At 35.1% G+C, this 20,497-nt stretch overlaps 7 protein-coding genes across 7 annotated transcripts; 2 read left to right on the top strand and 5 right to left on the bottom strand. All coding sequences in view use genetic code 12, as the record gives it.

Moving 5' to 3' along the window:
- Nucleotides 1–103: 103 nt before the first annotated feature.
- On the top strand, nt 104–1,834 carry DASC09_062430 (uncharacterized protein; the record flags this gene model as incomplete). The annotated part of the gene is made up of 1 exon (XM_064999827.1): nt 104–1,834. One exon carries the CDS (start codon nt 104–106, stop codon nt 1,832–1,834), a length of 1,731 nt encoding a protein of 576 aa, XP_064855899.1.
- A 457-nt stretch (nt 1,835–2,291) lies between these two features.
- DASC09_062420 (uncharacterized protein) lies at nt 2,292–4,636 on the bottom strand (the record flags this gene model as incomplete). The annotated part of the gene is made up of 3 exons (XM_064999826.1): nt 2,292–2,546; nt 2,620–4,350; nt 4,439–4,636. 3 exons carry the CDS (start codon nt 4,634–4,636, stop codon nt 2,292–2,294), a joined length of 2,184 nt encoding a protein of 727 aa, XP_064855898.1.
- A 468-nt stretch (nt 4,637–5,104) lies between these two features.
- On the top strand, nt 5,105–6,226 carry KAR4 (Kar4p; the record flags this gene model as incomplete). The annotated part of the gene is made up of 1 exon (XM_064999825.1): nt 5,105–6,226. One exon carries the CDS (start codon nt 5,105–5,107, stop codon nt 6,224–6,226), a length of 1,122 nt encoding a protein of 373 aa, XP_064855897.1.
- Nucleotides 6,227–6,491: 265 nt separating this feature from the next.
- Nucleotides 6,492–8,079, bottom strand: DASC09_062400 (Sps22 protein; the record flags this gene model as incomplete). Its single annotated transcript, XM_064999824.1, has 2 exons — nt 6,492–7,735; nt 7,815–8,079. 2 exons carry the CDS (start codon nt 8,077–8,079, stop codon nt 6,492–6,494), a joined length of 1,509 nt encoding a protein of 502 aa, XP_064855896.1.
- Nucleotides 8,080–8,428: 349 nt separating this feature from the next.
- Nucleotides 8,429–9,894, bottom strand: SPS1 (putative serine/threonine protein kinase SPS1; the record flags this gene model as incomplete). Its single annotated transcript, XM_064999823.1, has 2 exons — nt 8,429–9,752; nt 9,818–9,894. The coding sequence occupies 2 exons, from the start codon at nt 9,892–9,894 to the stop codon at nt 8,429–8,431; spliced, it is 1,401 nt and encodes a 466-aa protein (XP_064855895.1).
- Nucleotides 9,895–11,176: 1,282 nt separating this feature from the next.
- DASC09_062380 (GTPase-activating protein) lies at nt 11,177–16,471 on the bottom strand (the record flags this gene model as incomplete). Its single annotated transcript, XM_064999822.1, has 1 exon — nt 11,177–16,471. The coding sequence occupies one exon, from the start codon at nt 16,469–16,471 to the stop codon at nt 11,177–11,179; it is 5,295 nt and encodes a 1,764-aa protein (XP_064855894.1).
- Nucleotides 16,472–17,405: 934 nt separating this feature from the next.
- On the bottom strand, nt 17,406–19,991 carry RCO1 (Rco1p; the record flags this gene model as incomplete). The annotated part of the gene is made up of 1 exon (XM_064999821.1): nt 17,406–19,991. One exon carries the CDS (start codon nt 19,989–19,991, stop codon nt 17,406–17,408), a length of 2,586 nt encoding a protein of 861 aa, XP_064855893.1.
- Between the last annotated feature and the right edge of the window lie 506 nt (nt 19,992–20,497).

Here is a 20,497-nt window from a genome sequence, read left to right as displayed (position 1 = left end):
CCACGGATTTTTGGTCACCGAGCATCCATCATCTATCAATTACACTGAAATAGCAGATATTAGGGGTGCGGGAACTTACTCTGGCAGTATTAAGACACTAAAAATGGCAGAACATTCATCTTCTGCGTCCTTGTCAACCCCAAATCCAAGATTGACCAAGAAACTGGGGCGGAATATCTTATTGAATGAGGATAGGCCACTTCGAATTGCAGTGCTTGGAGGCACCTCGGTGGGCAAAACCTCCTATATCTCGAAACTTACTTCGGGAATCTTCCCAGAAACTCACTATCCGACTCCTGATTTCAGTACCACCTTGTTCAAATTATCTCCAGTGCTTCGAAGGTCTAGAGTGTTACTAGATGAGCTTGCAGATTCGGCGGCGCTTGATGGATTTGTCAAAAGTGAGAAAAATCAATTGTGTGTTTCCCAAGGCGTTAAAAAAGCTTTTGAGTATAACGATTCTATAGAAACGGTGTTAAGTCATACAAAAATTTCCGAAGGAAATTATAACAATGAAAGGATTTTGCGATTGATTAAAAAAAACCAAAATGTACCATCAGATCTATCGTTACAATCAGATTTCTACACCTATTACTATGATTCTTCTGATTTCAAAGAATTCGATAACGACGATTTCTATTATCCAGTTCAGCTAGTGAACTCAACCACCTCAATCAAGAATAGTCGAGTGCTTTCTGGCAGAATTGCTCTGGAAAGTTCTACCAAAAGTGCAGGTCACACACCCCCAATTAATAGCACCATTTCCCATCTGAGTCTTGGTTCAACTGTATCTCCTACAAATTCAGCCATCACTCTTGATTTCCCAGTTCCTCACATATCTCCAGTCCTCGTGGAATTGATCGATACCCCCGCATTCAATCCTGATTTGATTGTGCCATTTCTTGAACTTTCTCTCGGCGCCAGATTGGGTGAAGAATTTCTACACAACTTGAGCCGGGACCCTAGAACAGCTGTAGCAACAAAAGCTCTACTTGTTGGCTCCGCTGCCAGTGAATTGAATGGCTTTGTTGATGGCTATGTCTTAGTGTACTCTGCTGTGCCAAGCACAATGCCGCCAAGTTACGACTCCTGTGACTCCCTACCTTTATCAGGTACCGAGGAATCAGGCGCTGTTCAACCACAACTTAGTGCTTCAGACTCACTATTAAACGATGCATCATCTTTTTCATTGCTTGAAAGCATGCGATCCGTGATCCTTGAATCTTGGAAGAGTTATAAATTATATCTTAGGCAGCATGAAGCTAAAAGTGAAACCGACATTTTTTCATTAACTTCCTCGGTAAAGCACTTGTGGAAAGCAAATAAGCGTGCTGCTGAAGAAGAAAAACTCACTAAAAAGGCACTTAGACAAGCGGAAGCCGAGCAAAATATAACAATCACCGAAGGCCAGTCTGCTTCACAAGATCCAACCGCTGCCGGATCATCCAACACCCCTAATGAGTCGCTGAGTTCGGAAAAAAAGACGGCAAAATATCGATCTAAAAATAAGAAGCTAATTGATGATCTTGATCTTTCTATTCCCCTTAAAAAGCTTGAATTCCAAGTTCCAATAACGCCTTCCGAGGTGCCACCATTGCTCGTGATTTGTACTCATTCACAAGACCCTCTTGCCAGTCCATTTTTAATTGAAAAAGGCCGTAAATTGGCACAATCTTGGGACTGCGGATTTTCTTGTGTCGACAATGAAATGGGAATGGGGGTTGAAGAAAGTTTGGCTGAATTGGTCCGTGAAATCGTTGAACGAGAAAAACAAAAGCGCTTGAATGTTACAAAAAACAGCATGGTCAACAAAATCAAGAAAGGAATCTTTTGACATTTCTGATCTTAAAAAAAAAAAATCATTGAGCTTATTGAAATCGTAACTTGCGCTATTACCTCTACTTTAGATATTTGTTTTATTTAATTTGATTATTATTTAAAATTCCCTTTCATTGTTATATTATATATGCAGTTTTTCAGTTCTTTATTATATGAAATGCATTTTTTTCATTATTTCCCTTTGTTTCATCACTATTTTCTATGCTTAATCATATAATTGCTTTCTATTTTGCTTTATTTTAATGGCTTCTGTTACTTCGTTTTTAATGTTCATGTTAATGTACCAAGAAATTTGTTCTTCTTTGTTGGTCTCTACGTAACAATAGAAAGAGAGGAAATACAGGCTTTACTCTATTAGAATCTGGGATATGACTGCTGTTCTATTAACTGCTGTTTGAAAATATAGTAACCAGTTGATAACAATAGATTTAAGGAAATATTCTAGGTCTTCTTTAATACTTAGTGTGCCTGGTTGAGCAACGCTCGATGCACCTGGTTGAATCTTCGTTTGAGATCAAGTAATTCATCAAGAAATTTTTTGCTTTAAGAGCAGTGAACAATTCAAGATACATTGAGCAAAATAAATCAAAATTCTTTCTCAAATCTGCAATATTTACTTGGATTTTTTTATCTTTCTTTTCTAAGCTATTTATTAAAGCAGCATCTTCCAAGTTAATGAATTCAGGATCCTCAATAATTGTTAAGCACTAAAGATGTTAGGAAATCTAAATCATTGTAACTAACAGCGAAAAATATTATTTCAAGAAATAAGAAACTTACTATATCGTATAATAACTCAACAATCCTAGAAACGTCGTCCTCTTTTCCATGAATACTTTTGACGTGACTTAAATATCCGTCCACGGAAGTTACCGATTGAGTTAGTAACATAATTAAAAGTTCACTCAATTGTAAATTTGTCTGGAAGCCATTGAAGTAATATCTTGAAAGCGAGTCAATTAGGAACTTCGTAAAAGGTTTTGAGGTATCTAACTTCAAATAATCACCTAAATTCGATGGGGTGAGGTATTTTCTTGAATTGTAAATATCCATTGTTTGCTTCAAAAAATGAATATACTTTGTTAATGTTTCTGGATGGATAATGACTGAAGAGAACTTACTCAAAACACTTGCCTTAAGTCTAACATAATCAAGCATCCTATTGGTCTTATCAGTATCATCAAGCTCAATTGTTCTTTCTGTGAATTCAAAGAAAGTTGATTTTCCAAAAGAGATAGAATAATCGGGAATTGACAAGATAGTTCTCAAAAATTTGAATGTAAATATTCTCAAGCTATTTTGGATTTCAAATTCAAGTTTACCATTTTCTGGTTCCATCAATAAATTTTGGAAAAGTCTGATAAAATAGCTGTTATTGTTATCAATTTGCGAGTCAATGATCTCATAAAACTCAATATCAAGTGCTATAATTATCAAAAATATATAACCGAGCATAACAAAAGCACGATAACTTAAGGGCGAATCAAAATTATATTGCTCTTCGATTAAATCAATAAGTTGGTGTTGAAAACTATTGGCAAATGATTCTTGAACTCTAAAATCTTTTATCAGACCAACCAAATTAATCACAAATCGTAGATGATCACTAAATCTCGCAAAATTTCCAGATAGTTCTAATTTTCCAGAACCTGTCAGCAATATGTTGTTAAAAAAGTGACTGTCAAACTGATCATTGCAACAACATTGATTAAAATATGAGAATAATCTTAAAAAAACCGTATTTGAAATATCACTTTGAAGTAGCCAACCAGCAATAATTTTGCTTCCTTTTGAAAGCTCTATAATATTAATGATTCCTTCTTGACTGTATTGCAATAATTCAAGATCCTCGCTGAAGAGAAGTTGCTTTATCAAAATATATAATGGAAAATACGTTTGTGGAGAATAATTGGATTCAAAAGTCAATATCTGAAGTTTATTTATCAATTTCATAGTATCCGGTTCTGGTGGATTGTTTTCTGTAAGCCAAGGTTCAACCAAAAATCTGATATCAGATGCAAGTTGAGAGAGCCTATGTAAGAAAGCAAACACATCTTGTGCTCTGATTTCTGGATTGTTATGATATTTGCTCAAATTTATTAAAAAGAGATTAATAATCTTAGAAATATTCTGAAAAAACTTATTTTTGATGAAGTGACCGTAACACTCATTCTTCAAGACTTCTATTTTATCTCTTTCGGCAAGATGAACCACAATCAAATCTACTTTTCTGGAGAAATCATTTTTTTTATTTGGGCTTGGACACACCGAATATTTTTGCCAAACAATGTTGATGAAATCATCTTTGATACTGATACAGTAGCTGACTAGTGAGTCGAAAATAGAGATTTGCTCAGATAGAGATTTGGGAAGACTGGCGCCAATCATCGCCAATAAATTCAAAGAGTTATTATGAACTAATCTAATCACACTTTTATTATTATTATTATTATTTTTCAAGTGGAAATTAACCTTTTCGAGAGCTTTCAATAGTTCTTCAGAATTTTTGGGCTTTTTTACCCCACAGTTAGTATCCCAATAAGTCTGAGTGTTCATTCATGGAACAAAATGGTGTTTGGTTAGATGAATAAATACTTACGTCATCCAAGTAGGCAATAATCGAAGATCTGAGATTGTTTACACACCCATCAACCTTATTAAAACCAAAAGCTGAAAAACAGAAAGAGGGCTTTCTTTGAAGCCCCAGATTTTCTTCACAGTCCAAACCATTGTTGATTTGGTATTGATCCCACAATTGGGAAATCTCTTCCTTGAAATTTTCATCAAGGATCACCATTTTTGTCAACGAGCTGCCGTATAGTTTTTTTTGTGATGAGAATGTTATTCCAGTATTGTTTTTTTATGTTCTCTTTGGAAAAAGGAAATCTCCAAAATGCATACTTTGCCACAAATACAAAAAAAAAAAAAATGAAACGTTGGCTCATGCATGTTGGGAAGAGTGTGCTATATATAACCAAGCGACACACTTAAAAATCAACACAGTGCACGGTTTAAGTAGAACAAAGTCTTGAGGGTTTCCTTTTTTTTCGTTTATTTCTTTTTGGAAAATAAAAATATACTCCAGCCTTAAATTATTTTATTCTATTCTAATATCACATATACATATTATTGTGTTTTCCAATTATTTCTTTCCTGTTTTTTTTTTCCTTCCCTGATCCTTATTTTCTTCCCAAACTCGTGAACAGTCAAATCTTGGACATTTTTGATGGAATGTACATTGAATAAATCAAATCGAATCCAGAAGATGTACAGCACGCATAACAGGCCACTTCTGGTTCATCAAAACCAAGAATACAATCCTAGAAGATATTCCAATAACAACTTCAACAAGAACAATAGCCATAACAACGGCAGTGTGAATTCCAGAAGCCGTCGCAAAGATGAATATGATCCAAGTAAATCTTATCCAAGTTATGATTATAGTCTCCCGCTAATCCAACAACAACACTATTTCAGATCACTAAGGGGCCAGCCTAACGACTTCTCTAACCAGTATATTCACAATGGCCAATTCCCAACTGATCACATTCCAAACATTGAATCTTCTGTTGAAGGATATCCAAAGCTCAAGAAGCTATTGGATCTCAAAGAAAAGAAAAATTCTGAGCATTTCACTCAACCGTTAGGATGCAGAGTTGCTCCAGAAAAAATGGTACAGGTATTGATTCAATGGATATATAAACACAATTTGGTATTTGATACCATAATGATTGGCTCATTAACCGAAAATCAACAAGTTCTACCAATTTTGAATCAAATCCCTCTTGAAAAGCTTGCCATACGCCCAGGGTTTCTCTATATTTGGGGATCTTCTCACAAGTTGAATGAACTAACTAATCTGATTCAAGGAAGTGGAAGTATGCACAATTCTTGGAGCAAACATTTTCGTCGAAGTGAGGAACTAGTGTTCACTAAAAATGTGGAAAGCGATGGAAGCTACAAAGTTGAAGATGATGATAGCTCCATTCTCACCAGAAAACAGTGGCACTGCAGTATGTGCATAACTGGAACTGTCAAAAGGGACGCTGATGGACACTTGGTTCATTGCAATATTAATCCAGATTTAAAAGTTGAAGATGATGATGAAGAGTCTAATCCAAGCTCAGTTCCAGATTCAATGTATAAGGTCGCTGAAAATTTTGCTTCTGGAAATAGAAGGTTGCATATCATACCCTCAAGAACTGGGCTTAATACTCCAGTAAAATTGCGGAGAGGTTGGGTTATCATGAGCCCCGACGTATTGCTTGATAATTTTGATCCTGAACAATACAAGAAGGATATCACAAGACTTGGTCATAATGTTTCGCAAGACGCAGAAATTGAAATGCTTAGACCAAAGTCTCCTGATTGGAAGGGTAAACACTGACAGTTTCTCAAAACCAAATTCATTTCTTTTAGTTCTGCGAGTTGATATAATTATTGTTATTGTTATTACAATTACTATTACCATTGCCTTTGAAGTTACTTTTTACTATTAATATGATTTTTTTTCCCTCTTTTTCCCTCAAGTGTTTGAGCAAGTTGCTATATTATATCGGGTCTTTTGTTATATTGTTTATATTTTTATTTCAAATAATTAAACCAGTAAAACAAAAACAGAAGAAACTAAATAATAATATGTGAATTATCTTTTATAAAAGCAGAACAAGCAACCCAGCAAAAGTCAATCCATAACTTGAAGTAAAAATGTTTGCAAAATTTTCATTCTCAGTTTCTGAATCTTCAATAGTCTTTGACTTGCTTAGAGTACCCTTAATGTCATTGGAGTCGTAATGTAAAACTTCCTTTTTGTCACCTGAAGCACAAACAATATTACCACCACGAATAATTAAATGATCAGTATCTGTCCACTTACTGCAATCTAAAGCACCAGAAGTAGTTTTGATCATAGCACTTCCTTTAACAAGTTCAAGCTTAGGGAAACTTGCTTCCCTAAAATTACCAATAAACTGAATGCCTCCACCAATGGACTTTAGCTTACCAAAGTAATTGATTTTTTCCATATTAGTATTATTACTTATCATTAAACCACCATCAACAGCATTAACATTTCCAAAATCAGCTTCGTTCAAATTTCTATTCTGTATAATACTGAGAGTACCACCAATAGATGTTAAATTTGGTAATTTCAAGCGTTGAAAGGAGTTCTCGTAAAACTTCGCAGATCCAGTTATTTCTTTGATCTTTGGTAAATCGATGTTGCTAACATCTCTAATGGTTAAACTGCTGACTTTCTCTAAAAATGGAAATGAAACGACAGAATTTCTAGCATTGGCTGCAATTGTTAACCCGTTGGTGATTGTCTCAATATCGGCACTAATACTTTCCAAAAATCTATTGTTATTTAAGTTTAAAGAGTCTAAATCTTTAACCTTATTTTTCAAGCTAAAGCCAACAAGCGAAGTATCAGAAATTAAAATATTTTTGACTTGATCTAATCCAGCATCAAAGCCAATAGAGCTCAATATAGGCAATATTTTCCACTCAATACTATCAACTGATTTCAAATAAGAGAAATTTATAGAAGTCAAAGAAGTCAACTCATTTAAGCTGAAGCTGCTCCTGATACTTGTCAATATTGGGGCATCAATTCTAACTAAGTTTGAGACATTTGCAACTTTCAAGCTGCCCCCAATCGAACTAAGAGTCCCAAAGTCTAAAACAGCGTCATTATATTCATTGATGAAAATATCGCCTGAGACATGAGCACATGTACGAGTCAAATATGCAAAATCCCCCGAATTGTTGATGTCATGTTGTGCTTTGGTACAAAGGGGGTCAACTGCCTCCCTTTCAAATGCATCAGATGGATGAGCACGGGTGCTTTCATTGGCTTGCGACTCTTGCTCTTGGCTGATCACATATTTAATATCTTCTGTAAAATTGTAATAGTCAGTATTTCTATTCAATAATATCGATAATGAGAAAATTGAAGATGTTTCTTTTTTACTTACCGAAACTGTTTTTAGTTCTTGATTTCACTTTTTTTACAATTTCCTCAAACTTCTTGCCAGTGTCCTTCTTCAAAGAACCTAGTTCCCTTAATTTTCCAATCTGTTCAAGATCAGAGATTTTATGGTGATGCTTTGGAACCATCATTCCATTTTTTTTCTCATCATAAATTTGGTCTTGCTTCTCATGGAGACCAAGAGCTTGTGAAGTGGTTAAAGAAACCAAAACACAAAATAATATTTGGCAAATGAAACTGTTTGCTTTCATGTTTTCTCTTTATTTTCTCTTTATTTTCTATTACTGTTGTTTATTTTCTTTTTTCAATGAAGGTGAGCTGACTCAAAAAATTTCCAATGGAATAAATTTTGGAGAACGACAAAAGTTGGTAAATATAAATATTATCAATAAAATAAAAAGCATCACTTGGGTGCCACAAAAGGAAAGTCATGCATGCTGAAAGGACATCTTTACACTCGCATAGACAGCCTTACACCAGGGCCTTGTAAATTTCGACTTACGCAACTCACTAAAATTATGTTCAGATATCGTTTGATGAAACTCATTCGAATAGCCTAAACTAGAAATAAAAACCTGAGACCATTCAACATCCAAAAATTTATAAAAATCCTTCATTTTTCAATCCATTAATTCTCAACCATATTTCTTCTATTATAGCCTCGCTAAGACCTACTTGTTGGTGTTCGAATTCCACAACGGTCTTGGCTAATTGGAGGACAGTTTCTTTCGTGCCAGAAGTCTTTGCTCTATTGGAAACCTTCTTCAAACAATAAAGTAAAATATCTCTTAAGTAATCAATTTGCATTTCCTTTCCAGTCATAACTGTTTTTTGTGAACAGGGGATATCTACATTATCATTTGGCGTAGTAGCGTTGGTATCCGGGGATGATAAATTTTTTGATGGCACAGATTTACTGTCTTTTCCACTGTTCTTCCCAACAGAAGATGTGTTCACAATTGATGAACTGGAATAAACTTGGGGTGAATCGAATAACATTTCATCAGAGAACTCATAATTAATGATATCAGGGGTTGACAAATTCTTGGTAGTGAAACTCCATTTAAACGCAGTCTTATAATCATCGTTGTAGACATCATTCACTAGAGGATCTTTTTTATATCTTGAGCACGGCTTATGTCTGGAATTTTTAGCAAACCAATCCTGCTTTTGCTGAATTAAAGCCACTGCATTAACATTTCTCCGACAATGCTTGATAAACCGATGATTTAACAACCACTCAGCCGAAGGTCTTTTGGATGGAACTTTTATTAAACAGCATTGTGTAAATTCCTTGATTGCTTCAGTAAAATCATCGCCAATCAATACCGGGGCTGGCTCTCTTGGAATCCTGAATAACACTTTAAGCGGGTCATGGCTTGCATGAGGAGGCGACCCAGTAATTAATTCTATAACAGTAATGCCCAATGACCATATATCAACCTTCTCATTATAGCCAAACTTTCTTGTAATCATTTCTGGTGCCATCCAAAATGGGGTTCCGACAAATGTTTGTTTTTTGACATGAGTGGCAGTGATCTGTCCGCTTACCCCAAAATCTGCTAATTTGACCTGGCCTGTCGGGGTTAACAAAATATTTGCAGCTTTAATATCCCTATGAATCTTCATTTCGGAATGAAGGTATTTCAATCCTTTTAAACAGTCTCTGATAATGAAACACGTAACGTCTTCACTCAATTTTTTGTGACATCTCAACAAGTCAGCACAGGAACCTCCTCCACAGTATTCCATTGAAATCCACATGGAGACATCCCTAAGATAGGTACCAAAATAAGTAGTAATATAAGGAGATCTTAGTTGAGATAAAAACCCAATTTCCTGAACCAAAACTTTGATATCCTCATTGGATTCTTCAAGGTTGACAACCTTGAGGGCCACAACGTCATTCGTTCTTTTGTCAATCCTATAGAGCTTGTTAGAACTGTTATGAATAACAATATAAGAAAAATGGGTCAAAAAGTTTCATACGCTTTATAAACCTCTCCAAAAGTTCCTCTTCCAATACATTCCTTAATGTTAAAAACATCGGCTGGATCAATGCTCATGACTGGAACGCGAGACCGATCGCCTCTGAGTTCTCTAGGAAGTAGTTGTCTAAAACGAAACTTCAACTTGGAGCAAGATAGGAAGCAGAAAAATTAATCGCTATTAAATCTTTTTAAGAATGCTCTAAAGTGATTTTCTGAATACGAAAGCTTCAATACTTTCTGAAAGCTCTTATTCCTTAGTGAATTCCAAAGCCCACTATTTACCTCCAAAACACTGTGGTATTCAAAATTCTTTATTTTTTTATACTTCCAAGAGCCAAAGCCTAGGAATAGTTATGTTAAAAAAATTAATTCTAGCGTACTTGTGGTGGCCTTATAATAACAAGAAGATAATTAATACGATTGAAAGCAAAGCTAATAAAAGAGCAACCATAAAGCGATGAGACAATAAGACAATATTGAAACTATAAACAACTATCAGAGATATACCATTCACTTCATATGCTTTTTGGGTTCTCCAATTTGAATTTTCGCAGACATTTTATGGGTTAAGTACTAATGGGGCACAGCTGCATGTTGACACAAAACCGGGATTTTTGTGTCAGAATAACTAAACAATCTGGAACTATAATACACAAAATATATCAGACACAAAAATTTATATTAATGGAAGAAAAAAAAAAAGTGAGAAACATAATAATTAGAGATTAAAGTGATTGAGATTATAACGAGATTAACTAAACTGTTTGAAAGCAATAATTCAACAAATACAAAAAAGAAACAAAATAACAAGACAAACAAAAACAATTGAAAAAAAAAATATAATACAAACAGCTACCAATAATTATGAATAACTGATTTGAAGGGCAAAACACATCCAGAGAAACAGAAAGGCAAAAGGAACAAATTGATGAAATAGTCATCAATTAGGAGAATTCTGGAATATTAATAAAATGAGCAAGTTATTTCAAATCCATTACTCAAAACAATTATAATTCCTAACAAGCTGCTCCAAGGAACAAAGAAAACCAAATAAAGCAAAACGTAAACAACACAAATTAGAAATGAAAATAGATAGGAACGTTTGTTTTCCGTGATGCGCTGGAAATAAGGAGCCACTGGATGTTCAAATATAATATAATTTCCCCTGAAAATAGAATGGAACATAAAAACCTTCATAGTGATAATCACAAATATCATGGTAAAGAAGAAATGAAATGATAGACAAACCAAATGACGATGTGCATAAAAAAGAAATGGTCTAACAAGAAAAACAAAACCCCCAATCAAAAAGAAGAATCAAAGATGCCAGTAAAAACAGAGACTGATAGTTTCTACATTAGCCTAAATTTTTCTTTTTTGATGACCTTGAGAAACTAAATAGAGGAATCTGAGATGAAAAGTTCTTTTTTGTTGATGAATCACCATTGGCTACTTGGCTATTACCCCCATTCAAATCACTGTAACTATAGGAATGAATTCCGTTGCTCTTCTTTCCCTTTTTTTCCTTTTTAAATGATAAACCATTTGTTATGTGATGCGATGAGTCAAGAAAATCATCATTGTTATTATTTTGATCACTGTTGAAATAACTTGAGCTCATGCTATTAGTATTCATGTGACCGGAACTTCCTGTTGCAGGTATAGAGCTTGTTGACGAAATACCTAAAGATCTGTCAATTTTCGCTTGCCAAAAATTCTTAGCAGGTTTAATCAAGTTCAAGTTATCTTTCACTTCATTTCCGCAGCTGGCCCCATTTAATAATAATAGCTCGGCTATCTCAAATATAGGATTTGATGAGGTGCCAGAATAATGCGTGAGTGCATACTCCAACAAACTTGATTCAACCTCTTTTTCTTTGCCTTTTATAACGACCATATTTGGATTACCACCACACGCCAAGCTTTTCAAAATCAAATGAACATTGTTTGAATGGATACCATAAATCAAATGAGAGTTGACTTTAGGGTCCTCTTCAATAAAACTCTTTTCCTTATACTTATTCACGATGAAAGATGATCTCTCATTAGAACTGGATCCTGGGCTAATCAACGCCAGTTTATCTCCCTTTAATTTCTTTTCCAAATAACTATTTGCTTGCTCGTTGGAAACAGAATGTAAAAGCTTCACAATCTCTGGTGTAAAAATCGATATATCCAAAGTTAGAGACCTAATTTTCGACAAATGAGAACCCAAACTTCTATGAACACCCGAACAATCAATACAAACTACTACTAGTAAACTGATCGAGATCCAATCCACTGATTTCGTTGATCCACAATCAGCGCACACGACATTGGATTTATGGCTCCGTCTCACGATCTCCAAGTAATTAAGTTGCGATTCATCAGATGATTGATTAGTAGCGGCAGCGTATTGACTATTTATCTGGTTTATCGACATAGAATTATAGTTGCTCTGATAGTTGTTACCGATACTATTGTTCATGTTGTTGCTGATGATATCGCTATTATGACCACTAAACTCATTTACTCCAGCTCCAGTAAAACCTTGAGTTGTCGACTTTTTGAAACTCCTAGAACCTCGTCCAAACATACTGGTATTATTTTTGTTGATATTGGAATCACCTGGAGGTGATGGTGCTGAAGATGAGGGTGGTAAATCGATAATATTTTTTTGTTTATTAGTAGATGGGTTACGTGTTGCATTTGCGTTGAGAAAATTTTTTTCCAGACCTTCAACCTGTGCACCAATCTGGTGGGTCAATTGTTCAAGATGAGTGCTGTTCACGGACAAGTTCAAACACTCGTTCACGCTCGAAACCCAGGTATCACGATCCTGTTGACTTGAAGCCTGAAACAATCTCTTTTCATTCTTCGTGGTGATAATCTCAAAACAAAAACGACGGTCACTAGATGAGACACTTGGCTTAATGCATCCAAATCGGATATCCAACGGCGGACCTCGAATAACTTTTCCCTTTTTCCAATCAACATATTCTCTGAGATACCCATCTTCCAACACGACCCATTGTTTGTGCCAACCAGAACGATTACCTCCTCCATATGTCCACAATATGCCTTTGTGGTCAGGTAAAACCGGGCTGGGGTTGGTGCCCGCGACGGTACTGTCAACATCCGCGACGGATGCCGGATTTTCAATAGACCCCTTGCTCAAAATGTTCAAAGCGTCAATCATCTCTGAATTATTTTTGGCATTCATTATTAAATGTCTTTGAAGTTTCTTTTTAGATTCCACATCCTGCCATTGGAAATCTAGCTTCTGGACCCGGTTATTAATTTCCATGATGGAGTCGTTTTGAGAAATTTGTTGCTGTTTATGTTTGTGGTTAAGCTCCAAATGATTGACATCGTTAATTAATTTTAGAATATTAATTTTCATTGTTTCTATCAAATTTCCATTTTTGTAGTTATTAAGATAATTGAAATAATCAAGCCTGGCCAATTCAAAGGATTTCTTTCTCTTCAAGTACTTCAAATCTTTGTTTTCAGTCGAGTTAGATTTTGCAGTAGCATCTGAATTGGAAACTATCGACCCAATATTATTAGCTGCTTGAAATTTGTCACCACCAATAGAGTTTCTTTTTGAAGAAAATGATAGCCTCTTGTTGGTAGAATTTCCTACTGCGCTACCACTATTAATTATTATCGACTCATCATCACTATAATCATTTAATGTAGAATCATCACCAGCAAATGATTTAACCTCACCCTGATTGCTACTGTTGGCATTATTATTACTACCAATCTTCGGCAACTTGCTAATTAAAGATCTATCATTAGCCAAATACTTATTCAACCAATTGTAGTATTCTTTGCTCTTGTCATTGTACTTTTTCTTCTGAAGAGTAAATTTCTTATCGAAAATATCATCCTCAAACTCTTTGCTGACACTTGTATCAACTTGTGACATTTCCAGGTCTCCACCACCGGTAACCATATTACCTTCATAGTCACTGCTAAGTTTCCTCATGGAATTCAACAAGTTGAGCACGCCTGCTTTGTTGTACTGTTCACAAAACTCGATTTCCAATTGCAACCTTTTAAGCATATCATTGATGCATTCATTTAAGTCCTGATCATAACCCCCACTATCATTTTTTATCAAAAATTTCTTGAGTGCAGCAAGAGTGTCGACATATTCCTTTCTGTTGTTGTTTGCCTCAATATTAGAGCTTAAATAACACTCAGTTTTCTTGAAATAATCTCTCAATACTGGTTTGAAATTCATAATATAATTTTCCATATCATCTAGAACATTTCTGAATTCGGGACCATCATTACTCTCCATGAAGTAGGGTTCGTAGTTGACTTTCTTCTCTTGTAAAATCTCCACGGTGTCATCCTCAAATTGAGATTTGGAATCCTCTTCCGCGTCTGAAGAATGAATGGATTGAGCGGCATTAACGCTTGCGTTAGTATTAGCGTAGGAAATAAGACTGACACTGCTTTCCGTTTTTTTAATGTTATCTTTCCTAACATCTCCATCAATATCTCCAGGATTGGCGGTTTCATCCTTTGCCCCAAGCCGTTTCATGCTGAAAGATTTTTTCAATTTCCTAAGCGCATTCTTTCCAGTCTTCGTGAGAGATTTACTAGAAATGTTAGACTTCATTGATCTTGTTGATTTTGTTCTTTTGATATCCTGGATTTGAACATCATAGTCACCCTCATCATCTATAAATGTGCTTTCTTCCCGTGGAATTCCAATGTTACCATCAGTTATCTCAAGAGACTCTTCGCCCCCATCTTCGCCGTTACCAAATTTATCTCTAATTGAAATACCTCCGAAGAATGAGTTTCTTTTCTTTTTCCCGAGACTGAGATTCAAGCTCTTTCTTCTACTTCTGGCTGCTGAAAGACCACTAGAAGTTATCACGTCGACACTGGGTCCAGAAAATTGTTCATTAGTAGGACTTGTCGGAGTTTCGCTGTCATCAAGAATGTTGGACTTGAAATCTGATTCTTTATATTGAACTGTCATGGTATCTGTATGGAAAGTATCAGTTGGTGAAGTAAGGGGTTCCCTAAGACTGGTGCTATCACCAACAATGATAATTTTGTTGTTATTTTTATTTCTAAATAAAGGAGAAGAAGCAACAGGTTGGTTATCATCTCTATTGATTTTTGTTAGATCTGCAGAACCGGAGGCCAATGGACTAGAGGATCCCTTATTTAATAATTCCAAATTTCTCTTGGTTACTGGCAACATTGACTTGCTGCTTTTCCGCTTCAACATCAAATTTTCGATGCTAATTTTCTTTTTTTTGTCAGAAAGGGTATTTGATAACACTCCAGATAAAGATGATACGCTTGGTATTCGTGAATTAAATGACGGGATTCTTGAAGAGGCTCTTGAAGATGCTATCTGGTTTGATGTGCTGCTGCTATTGTTTTGCTGAAAAACGGCAGAACTGCTCTTCAATATAGGAGAGGAATGTTGTGAATGGCTTTCCACAGCCCCTGGCAACGCTTTTTTCTTATCATCTTCTTCATTAATCCAAACACTGAATTCCATCAAGGGTTTGAAATCTCCATAAACCTCTTCTGAATTAATATTAATATCCTGATAAAAAATCTTGTATATGTAATTACCATCAGAGGATCTTGGAATTTCATAATTGAAACTGAATCGAAATTTTGGAGTTTTTGTGTGATTATGATTCACAGATTCTCTCTTTTCGTTGGCTTCAGCAGTCTCGGATTCTTCTTCATCATCATCATCTTTGTAAACATCGCCTATAATTTCAATATCGGGATCGTTTTCAAATGAATTTTCCAGAAGATAGCTAGAACCGGTGTTGAGTGTATGATCAAGGTTTTTGTACTTTAATTGATCTAGTTTTTCGTAAATATCATTCAAACTATGACCTCTGATTAAACACAATTTCTTGAAAATCAAATGACGGAATTCATCTTCATCATCCGATTCAAAGCTTTGAGTTTCTGCATCATCTTTATTTTTCGATACTGTTGAAATATTTTCAAATTGTTGAGCCTTTCCTTCCTGCTGCAGTCTATCAGATTTTGGCTGTGGTTTTTCATCAATTAGCTCACCATCATCTGCAACAAAAGAATCTTTATGAATAGAATTGTACTCAATGGCATCATTGAACTTCTCGTCGTCAGAATCATCATCGGATTCGTCATTATAGAAACGATTTTGATCCTCTTTTTCGGCACCGCTTTGTCGCTGATTTGATAGATACTCATTTCTCGAGTTGATCTCATCAATATATTTGCCGTCTGATTCAACAGTGAAATTTATGTTGGAATTGGAATTCAATTGAAGCAAGAATGGAAATTCAAAATCAATGACATTTGGATTTTGAATATATTTGCATAATGAATTATGCTCATCTGAAGAACCTTTTTTGTTTTCTTTGATATTGGTGTTAAATGGTTTCTCTTTATTCTTGAAAGAGTTTATTGTTAGAAAATTGTTGATGTTCTCAATTTTAATCACATCAGGAATATCTTCATCCTCCTGTGTGAGTGAATGACCCGATGTTTTCTTTAGTGCTTTATTAATGTGATTATTATTTGTTCTTGTGATAGTCACACTGTGAAGATTAAGCTTAATAGAATCTTCCAAGATAATTGGACAAAGAGAGTGATTTTTTGACTCACTTAAACTTAATATCTGACCCATAGCTTTAAATGAATTGTGCACCAAAAAAAAAGTTGTAGTTCAATAACCTTTTTTTGACTGAAATTAGACTATATTCATATGAGGTTCTGCAATTAGAAATTATATATACTTCACTTCTTATCCTATTTTCCTCAAGTGTTCATGAAACCAGATAAAGCACAACGATTTGATCCGAAGTTTCAATCCCAACCAATTCTGGCACCTAGGTTATTTTTGAGCTTTAAATAAACGTTGACCTTTTTTTTTTTTCAAAAAAAGAAAGAAACCCAACAAATAGATTCCAGTAATGGTATATAGAAGTGATTCTTTGCTGTTCTTAGCTTTAAGAACCAAGCTCTTTGAAGTTAAGCTTTCTTTAATTTTCAACCGTTATTTTCGCTGACGTGTAGTGTAGCCTGAAAAATCACCAGAGAAGCCAAAAATAGAGGCAAATAAGTTTCAGAGTTAAGCTTATAGGAGGAAAATGCAAAAAAAAAAAAAAGAGTTCACAAGGCCCAATTGATATTTCTAGAGAAAATAATAAAGAACTAAATTTATGATGCTCGTTATTGGTTTTTCTCTAGCTTTTTTTTTTTTTTTTTTTTCCCTACTTTCCAATTCGTAAAGGAAATTTTTTCGTACCGCAGATCAATGAATCAAACTCACAGAACAATCACCCAATGTTGCCGGTACCTGCTTTTCATTTGGTTATTATGAAACAAATTATACTGAAAATTTGAACCATATTCTGAATAAGGCCAAATCGTCGTAGCTTCACACTGTGAAAAGTCGTATGTCCTCTACACTCTGACGTATGATTTCCTTAGATTTCAGACAAGAAAATTAGAATGAAAAAAATGAATACAAAGGGAAAATATAAGATTATAATGTACATTTATTAAAATATTGATAATTTTTAATGATAATTACACAAAACAAAAACCCAAAAGTAAAATTAATCTTTCCCTTGCTTCCCAGATAGCTCACAGCTAAGAAATTCCTTCAATTTCTCCCTATCAACCAACATCATCATTCTCTTCAAATTTAGTAGCTCCATCTTCTCCTCTTCATTGTCAATTCCAACATTGTTACCTTCAATGTTACTGTGGTTTAGTATATTGTTCACAAAAGCATTAAATTCTTGAGTTTTGTTATAGGTCACCAAACTGTTTTGTAACTCTAGTAAATTCTTGGCTCCATTAAAGTTCTTTAACACTTCTTGAGAGTAATCCACTTTCATTTTCAAAATCTCATTTAAGCAACCAAGAGTTGCATTATTGAATTCCTTGATCTCCGTTTCCCTTTTCTCTCTTACTTTTGAAACAAAGTCAAGCAATAAGCCTCTTTCAGGAACTCTATAAATAATTTCAATATCATCCCTGTTTTTTCCTTTAGCAAAGTTTTTCAAATTTTCTTTTGGAATTGCTGCAGAAAGCCCTTCTGCCTCATCTTTAATTTTGAAAAATTCTGGCATTCGATCTTCGAATCTTTTGTCTTTAAATACGTTCAGTGCATCGTTCTGTTCGAGAATTGTTTGATCGCTAGTGTCCAATAAACTGGTATCTCCAAAATATTTTTCAGTTTCCTCAGTGTTTTGGATATCAATATCATTATTTTTGCTTTTAAAGCCTCTAGTAACCGAAACATCTAAAACACTGGCTTTTTTCAACCTTCTTTTCTTCTTATAGAGACCATCATTATGATTTGGACATTTCCACTTGGTTCCTAGTAGCTTAACTGAGGCCAACGGCGGACTTAGGCAGTCCAAATGCCAAAACAATGGACAGTATTCACATTTGGTCAACTCCTTACCCCCAATTCCCGATTCACCACACTTGTAACAGAACATTGGCTTACCATCCTTGTCGAAGGCTTTTATTGGTTCCAACTGTTGCAACACACCTTTCTGAACTTCCTTTGAAGCTTTGGTATCATCATCCTGATATTCCCCGAGCTTTCCTGTGCTGACCCCTTCATATCTTTCTCTAATTTTTCGCGGTAGCTCAAACCTGTGAGGATTCGTTTTCTGTAAGCTAAGTAATAATTTACCAAATATTCCCGGAGGCGCCTTCAACTTGTCTTTATGGTTCTTGGCAACACAATGATCACAAAACCAATCACCATCCGGTAACTCTTCCTCATCTAAGGGTGGATCCAAACAAGAAAAGTGGAAAGATTTCGGACATCCTTCGCAACATAAAAAGGACCCTGGTTCACCACATCCAGAGCAGAATTCTTCGTTATTATCTAATGGCTGGAGTGATCCGGAGTTTGCTCTCGGGGTATCGGTCAAATCAATTGGCCCGCCATATCCAAAGGAGCCATTCGTTAGCTTTGGAGTGGTATTCAAAGTGATCTTCTTGATCTTTTTTTTCTTGCTGGACGAATTGAAATTATCACTTGGTTCAATCAAACTAGCAGTTTTTCTTTTTTTTGAAGTCGGAACACGAACGACTTCATATTTTAAGGACCCTCGCTTTACCACCGGTTTTACATTTTGCGCATCACGAATAAAACTTTGACTGGTCAATTCATCAGCCTCTGGTGTTTTCAAGCCTTTATCTAACTGTAATTTTTTCTCTAGCTGCCGTTCTGGCGCCATTCTATCGATCTGGTTTTCCAAAGTCTCCTTTGTAAGCTCCGGCGTGGGATCTTTTGAACCGTCATTATTGCTGCCTTTATGGATTCTTCTTCCTCCCTTGTTACCTTTTCTTCCAGGACCCGAGCCTATCTTGGTTTTTTTCCATAGAGCTTCTTTCTGGACTTTTGCCGGTGGGGCAAACTCTAGAGGGTATCCAGTCACAATAGCCTTTGTTTGGGCCTGGATTCTTTCATCAAGATCATCAACGTCCACTGATGAGTCACCTTGCTTTTTATTTTTTGTTCCCTTCTTTGAGTGATTGACTTTGCTTTTATTCTTCTTCTCAGGCACCAGCTGCTGATCATGAAAACTATCATTGGTACTGATATAGATCTTTTTCTTTCCCTCAACTGTCACCTGAAACTTCTTAGATATTTCATTTTCAAAAAGTTTCCTTTGTAGCTCTTCTTCAGTGGAAGTCTGACGAGCAGCTTCAGAAACTCTTTTTGATCGCCTAACTGGAGTTTGCGATTTTGAAGTGGGGGAAATTTGTGACGACGATGCAGAGCTTTCATTGCTATATATATCCAGTAGTGGTACGGAGCTTGATTTATTATTAGTACCAAAAGTATCATCACTGATATTACCGTCTATGGCATGAAAAGATGCAGTACTTGAAATAATACTTGGGGTACTGAGGCTTTGGAATAAATTATTCTTATCATTTCTAGTCGCGTCATCCCCATTCAACGCGTCGGTACCGATCAGATTTTCCTTGGGAAGCACATTATCCACACTACTCGAGTCTTCCTTATTTTCAAAAGAGCCAGGTTCTAGTATCTCGTCAAAATTTAAAACATCATTACCAATTTCTTCAAACGTGTTGTTATGTGAAGCACCATTACTGAATCCATCCATGTTTAAATCTAGTTCAGCGACAGCTATATGTGTAGAAAACATAAATCCACAGAATTAGATTATAGACAATATTCAGTTAATCTAATGTCCTCTTTAGTCAGCAATATATAAATAGATTTTCTCCTATGATTGTCTTCGTTAATTGGGGGATTTGTGGTGGGGGAGGAAGAGCTCAAGAAATAAAATTTCCAACTTTTTTTCGCACACATTTTTTTCATGGACGTGTGACAGAAAACATCATCATGAATCATTGAGTATTTAAGGATGTTTGAAACTTCTTGATGGAGTCTACAAGAAATAAACAAAAATTAATTGAGAGATTAATTACTTTTATTATATATTGGTGTGAGAAAGACAAAAAAATAAAAAAAAAAAAAAAATAGAAAAGAAGAAAAAAAAAAAAAGAAAACAAAAACAAATTTCAAGTATAATCATCATATATCTCATATCTATGTTACAAACTCACTTAGAATAATAAAATACCCAGTGAGAAACTTTATCCGGAATCCTATAAGATTTCCAAAATGTGACAATATTAGCCATAGGTG

Source organism: Saccharomycopsis crataegensis (assembly GCF_037102585.1).
Source record: "Saccharomycopsis crataegensis DNA, jcf7180000000098, whole genome shotgun sequence".
In the NCBI taxonomy this organism is placed as follows: Eukaryota; Fungi; Ascomycota; class Saccharomycetes; order Ascoideales; family Saccharomycopsidaceae; genus Saccharomycopsis; species Saccharomycopsis crataegensis.
This window is presented reverse-complemented; position numbering and strand designations above follow the sequence as displayed.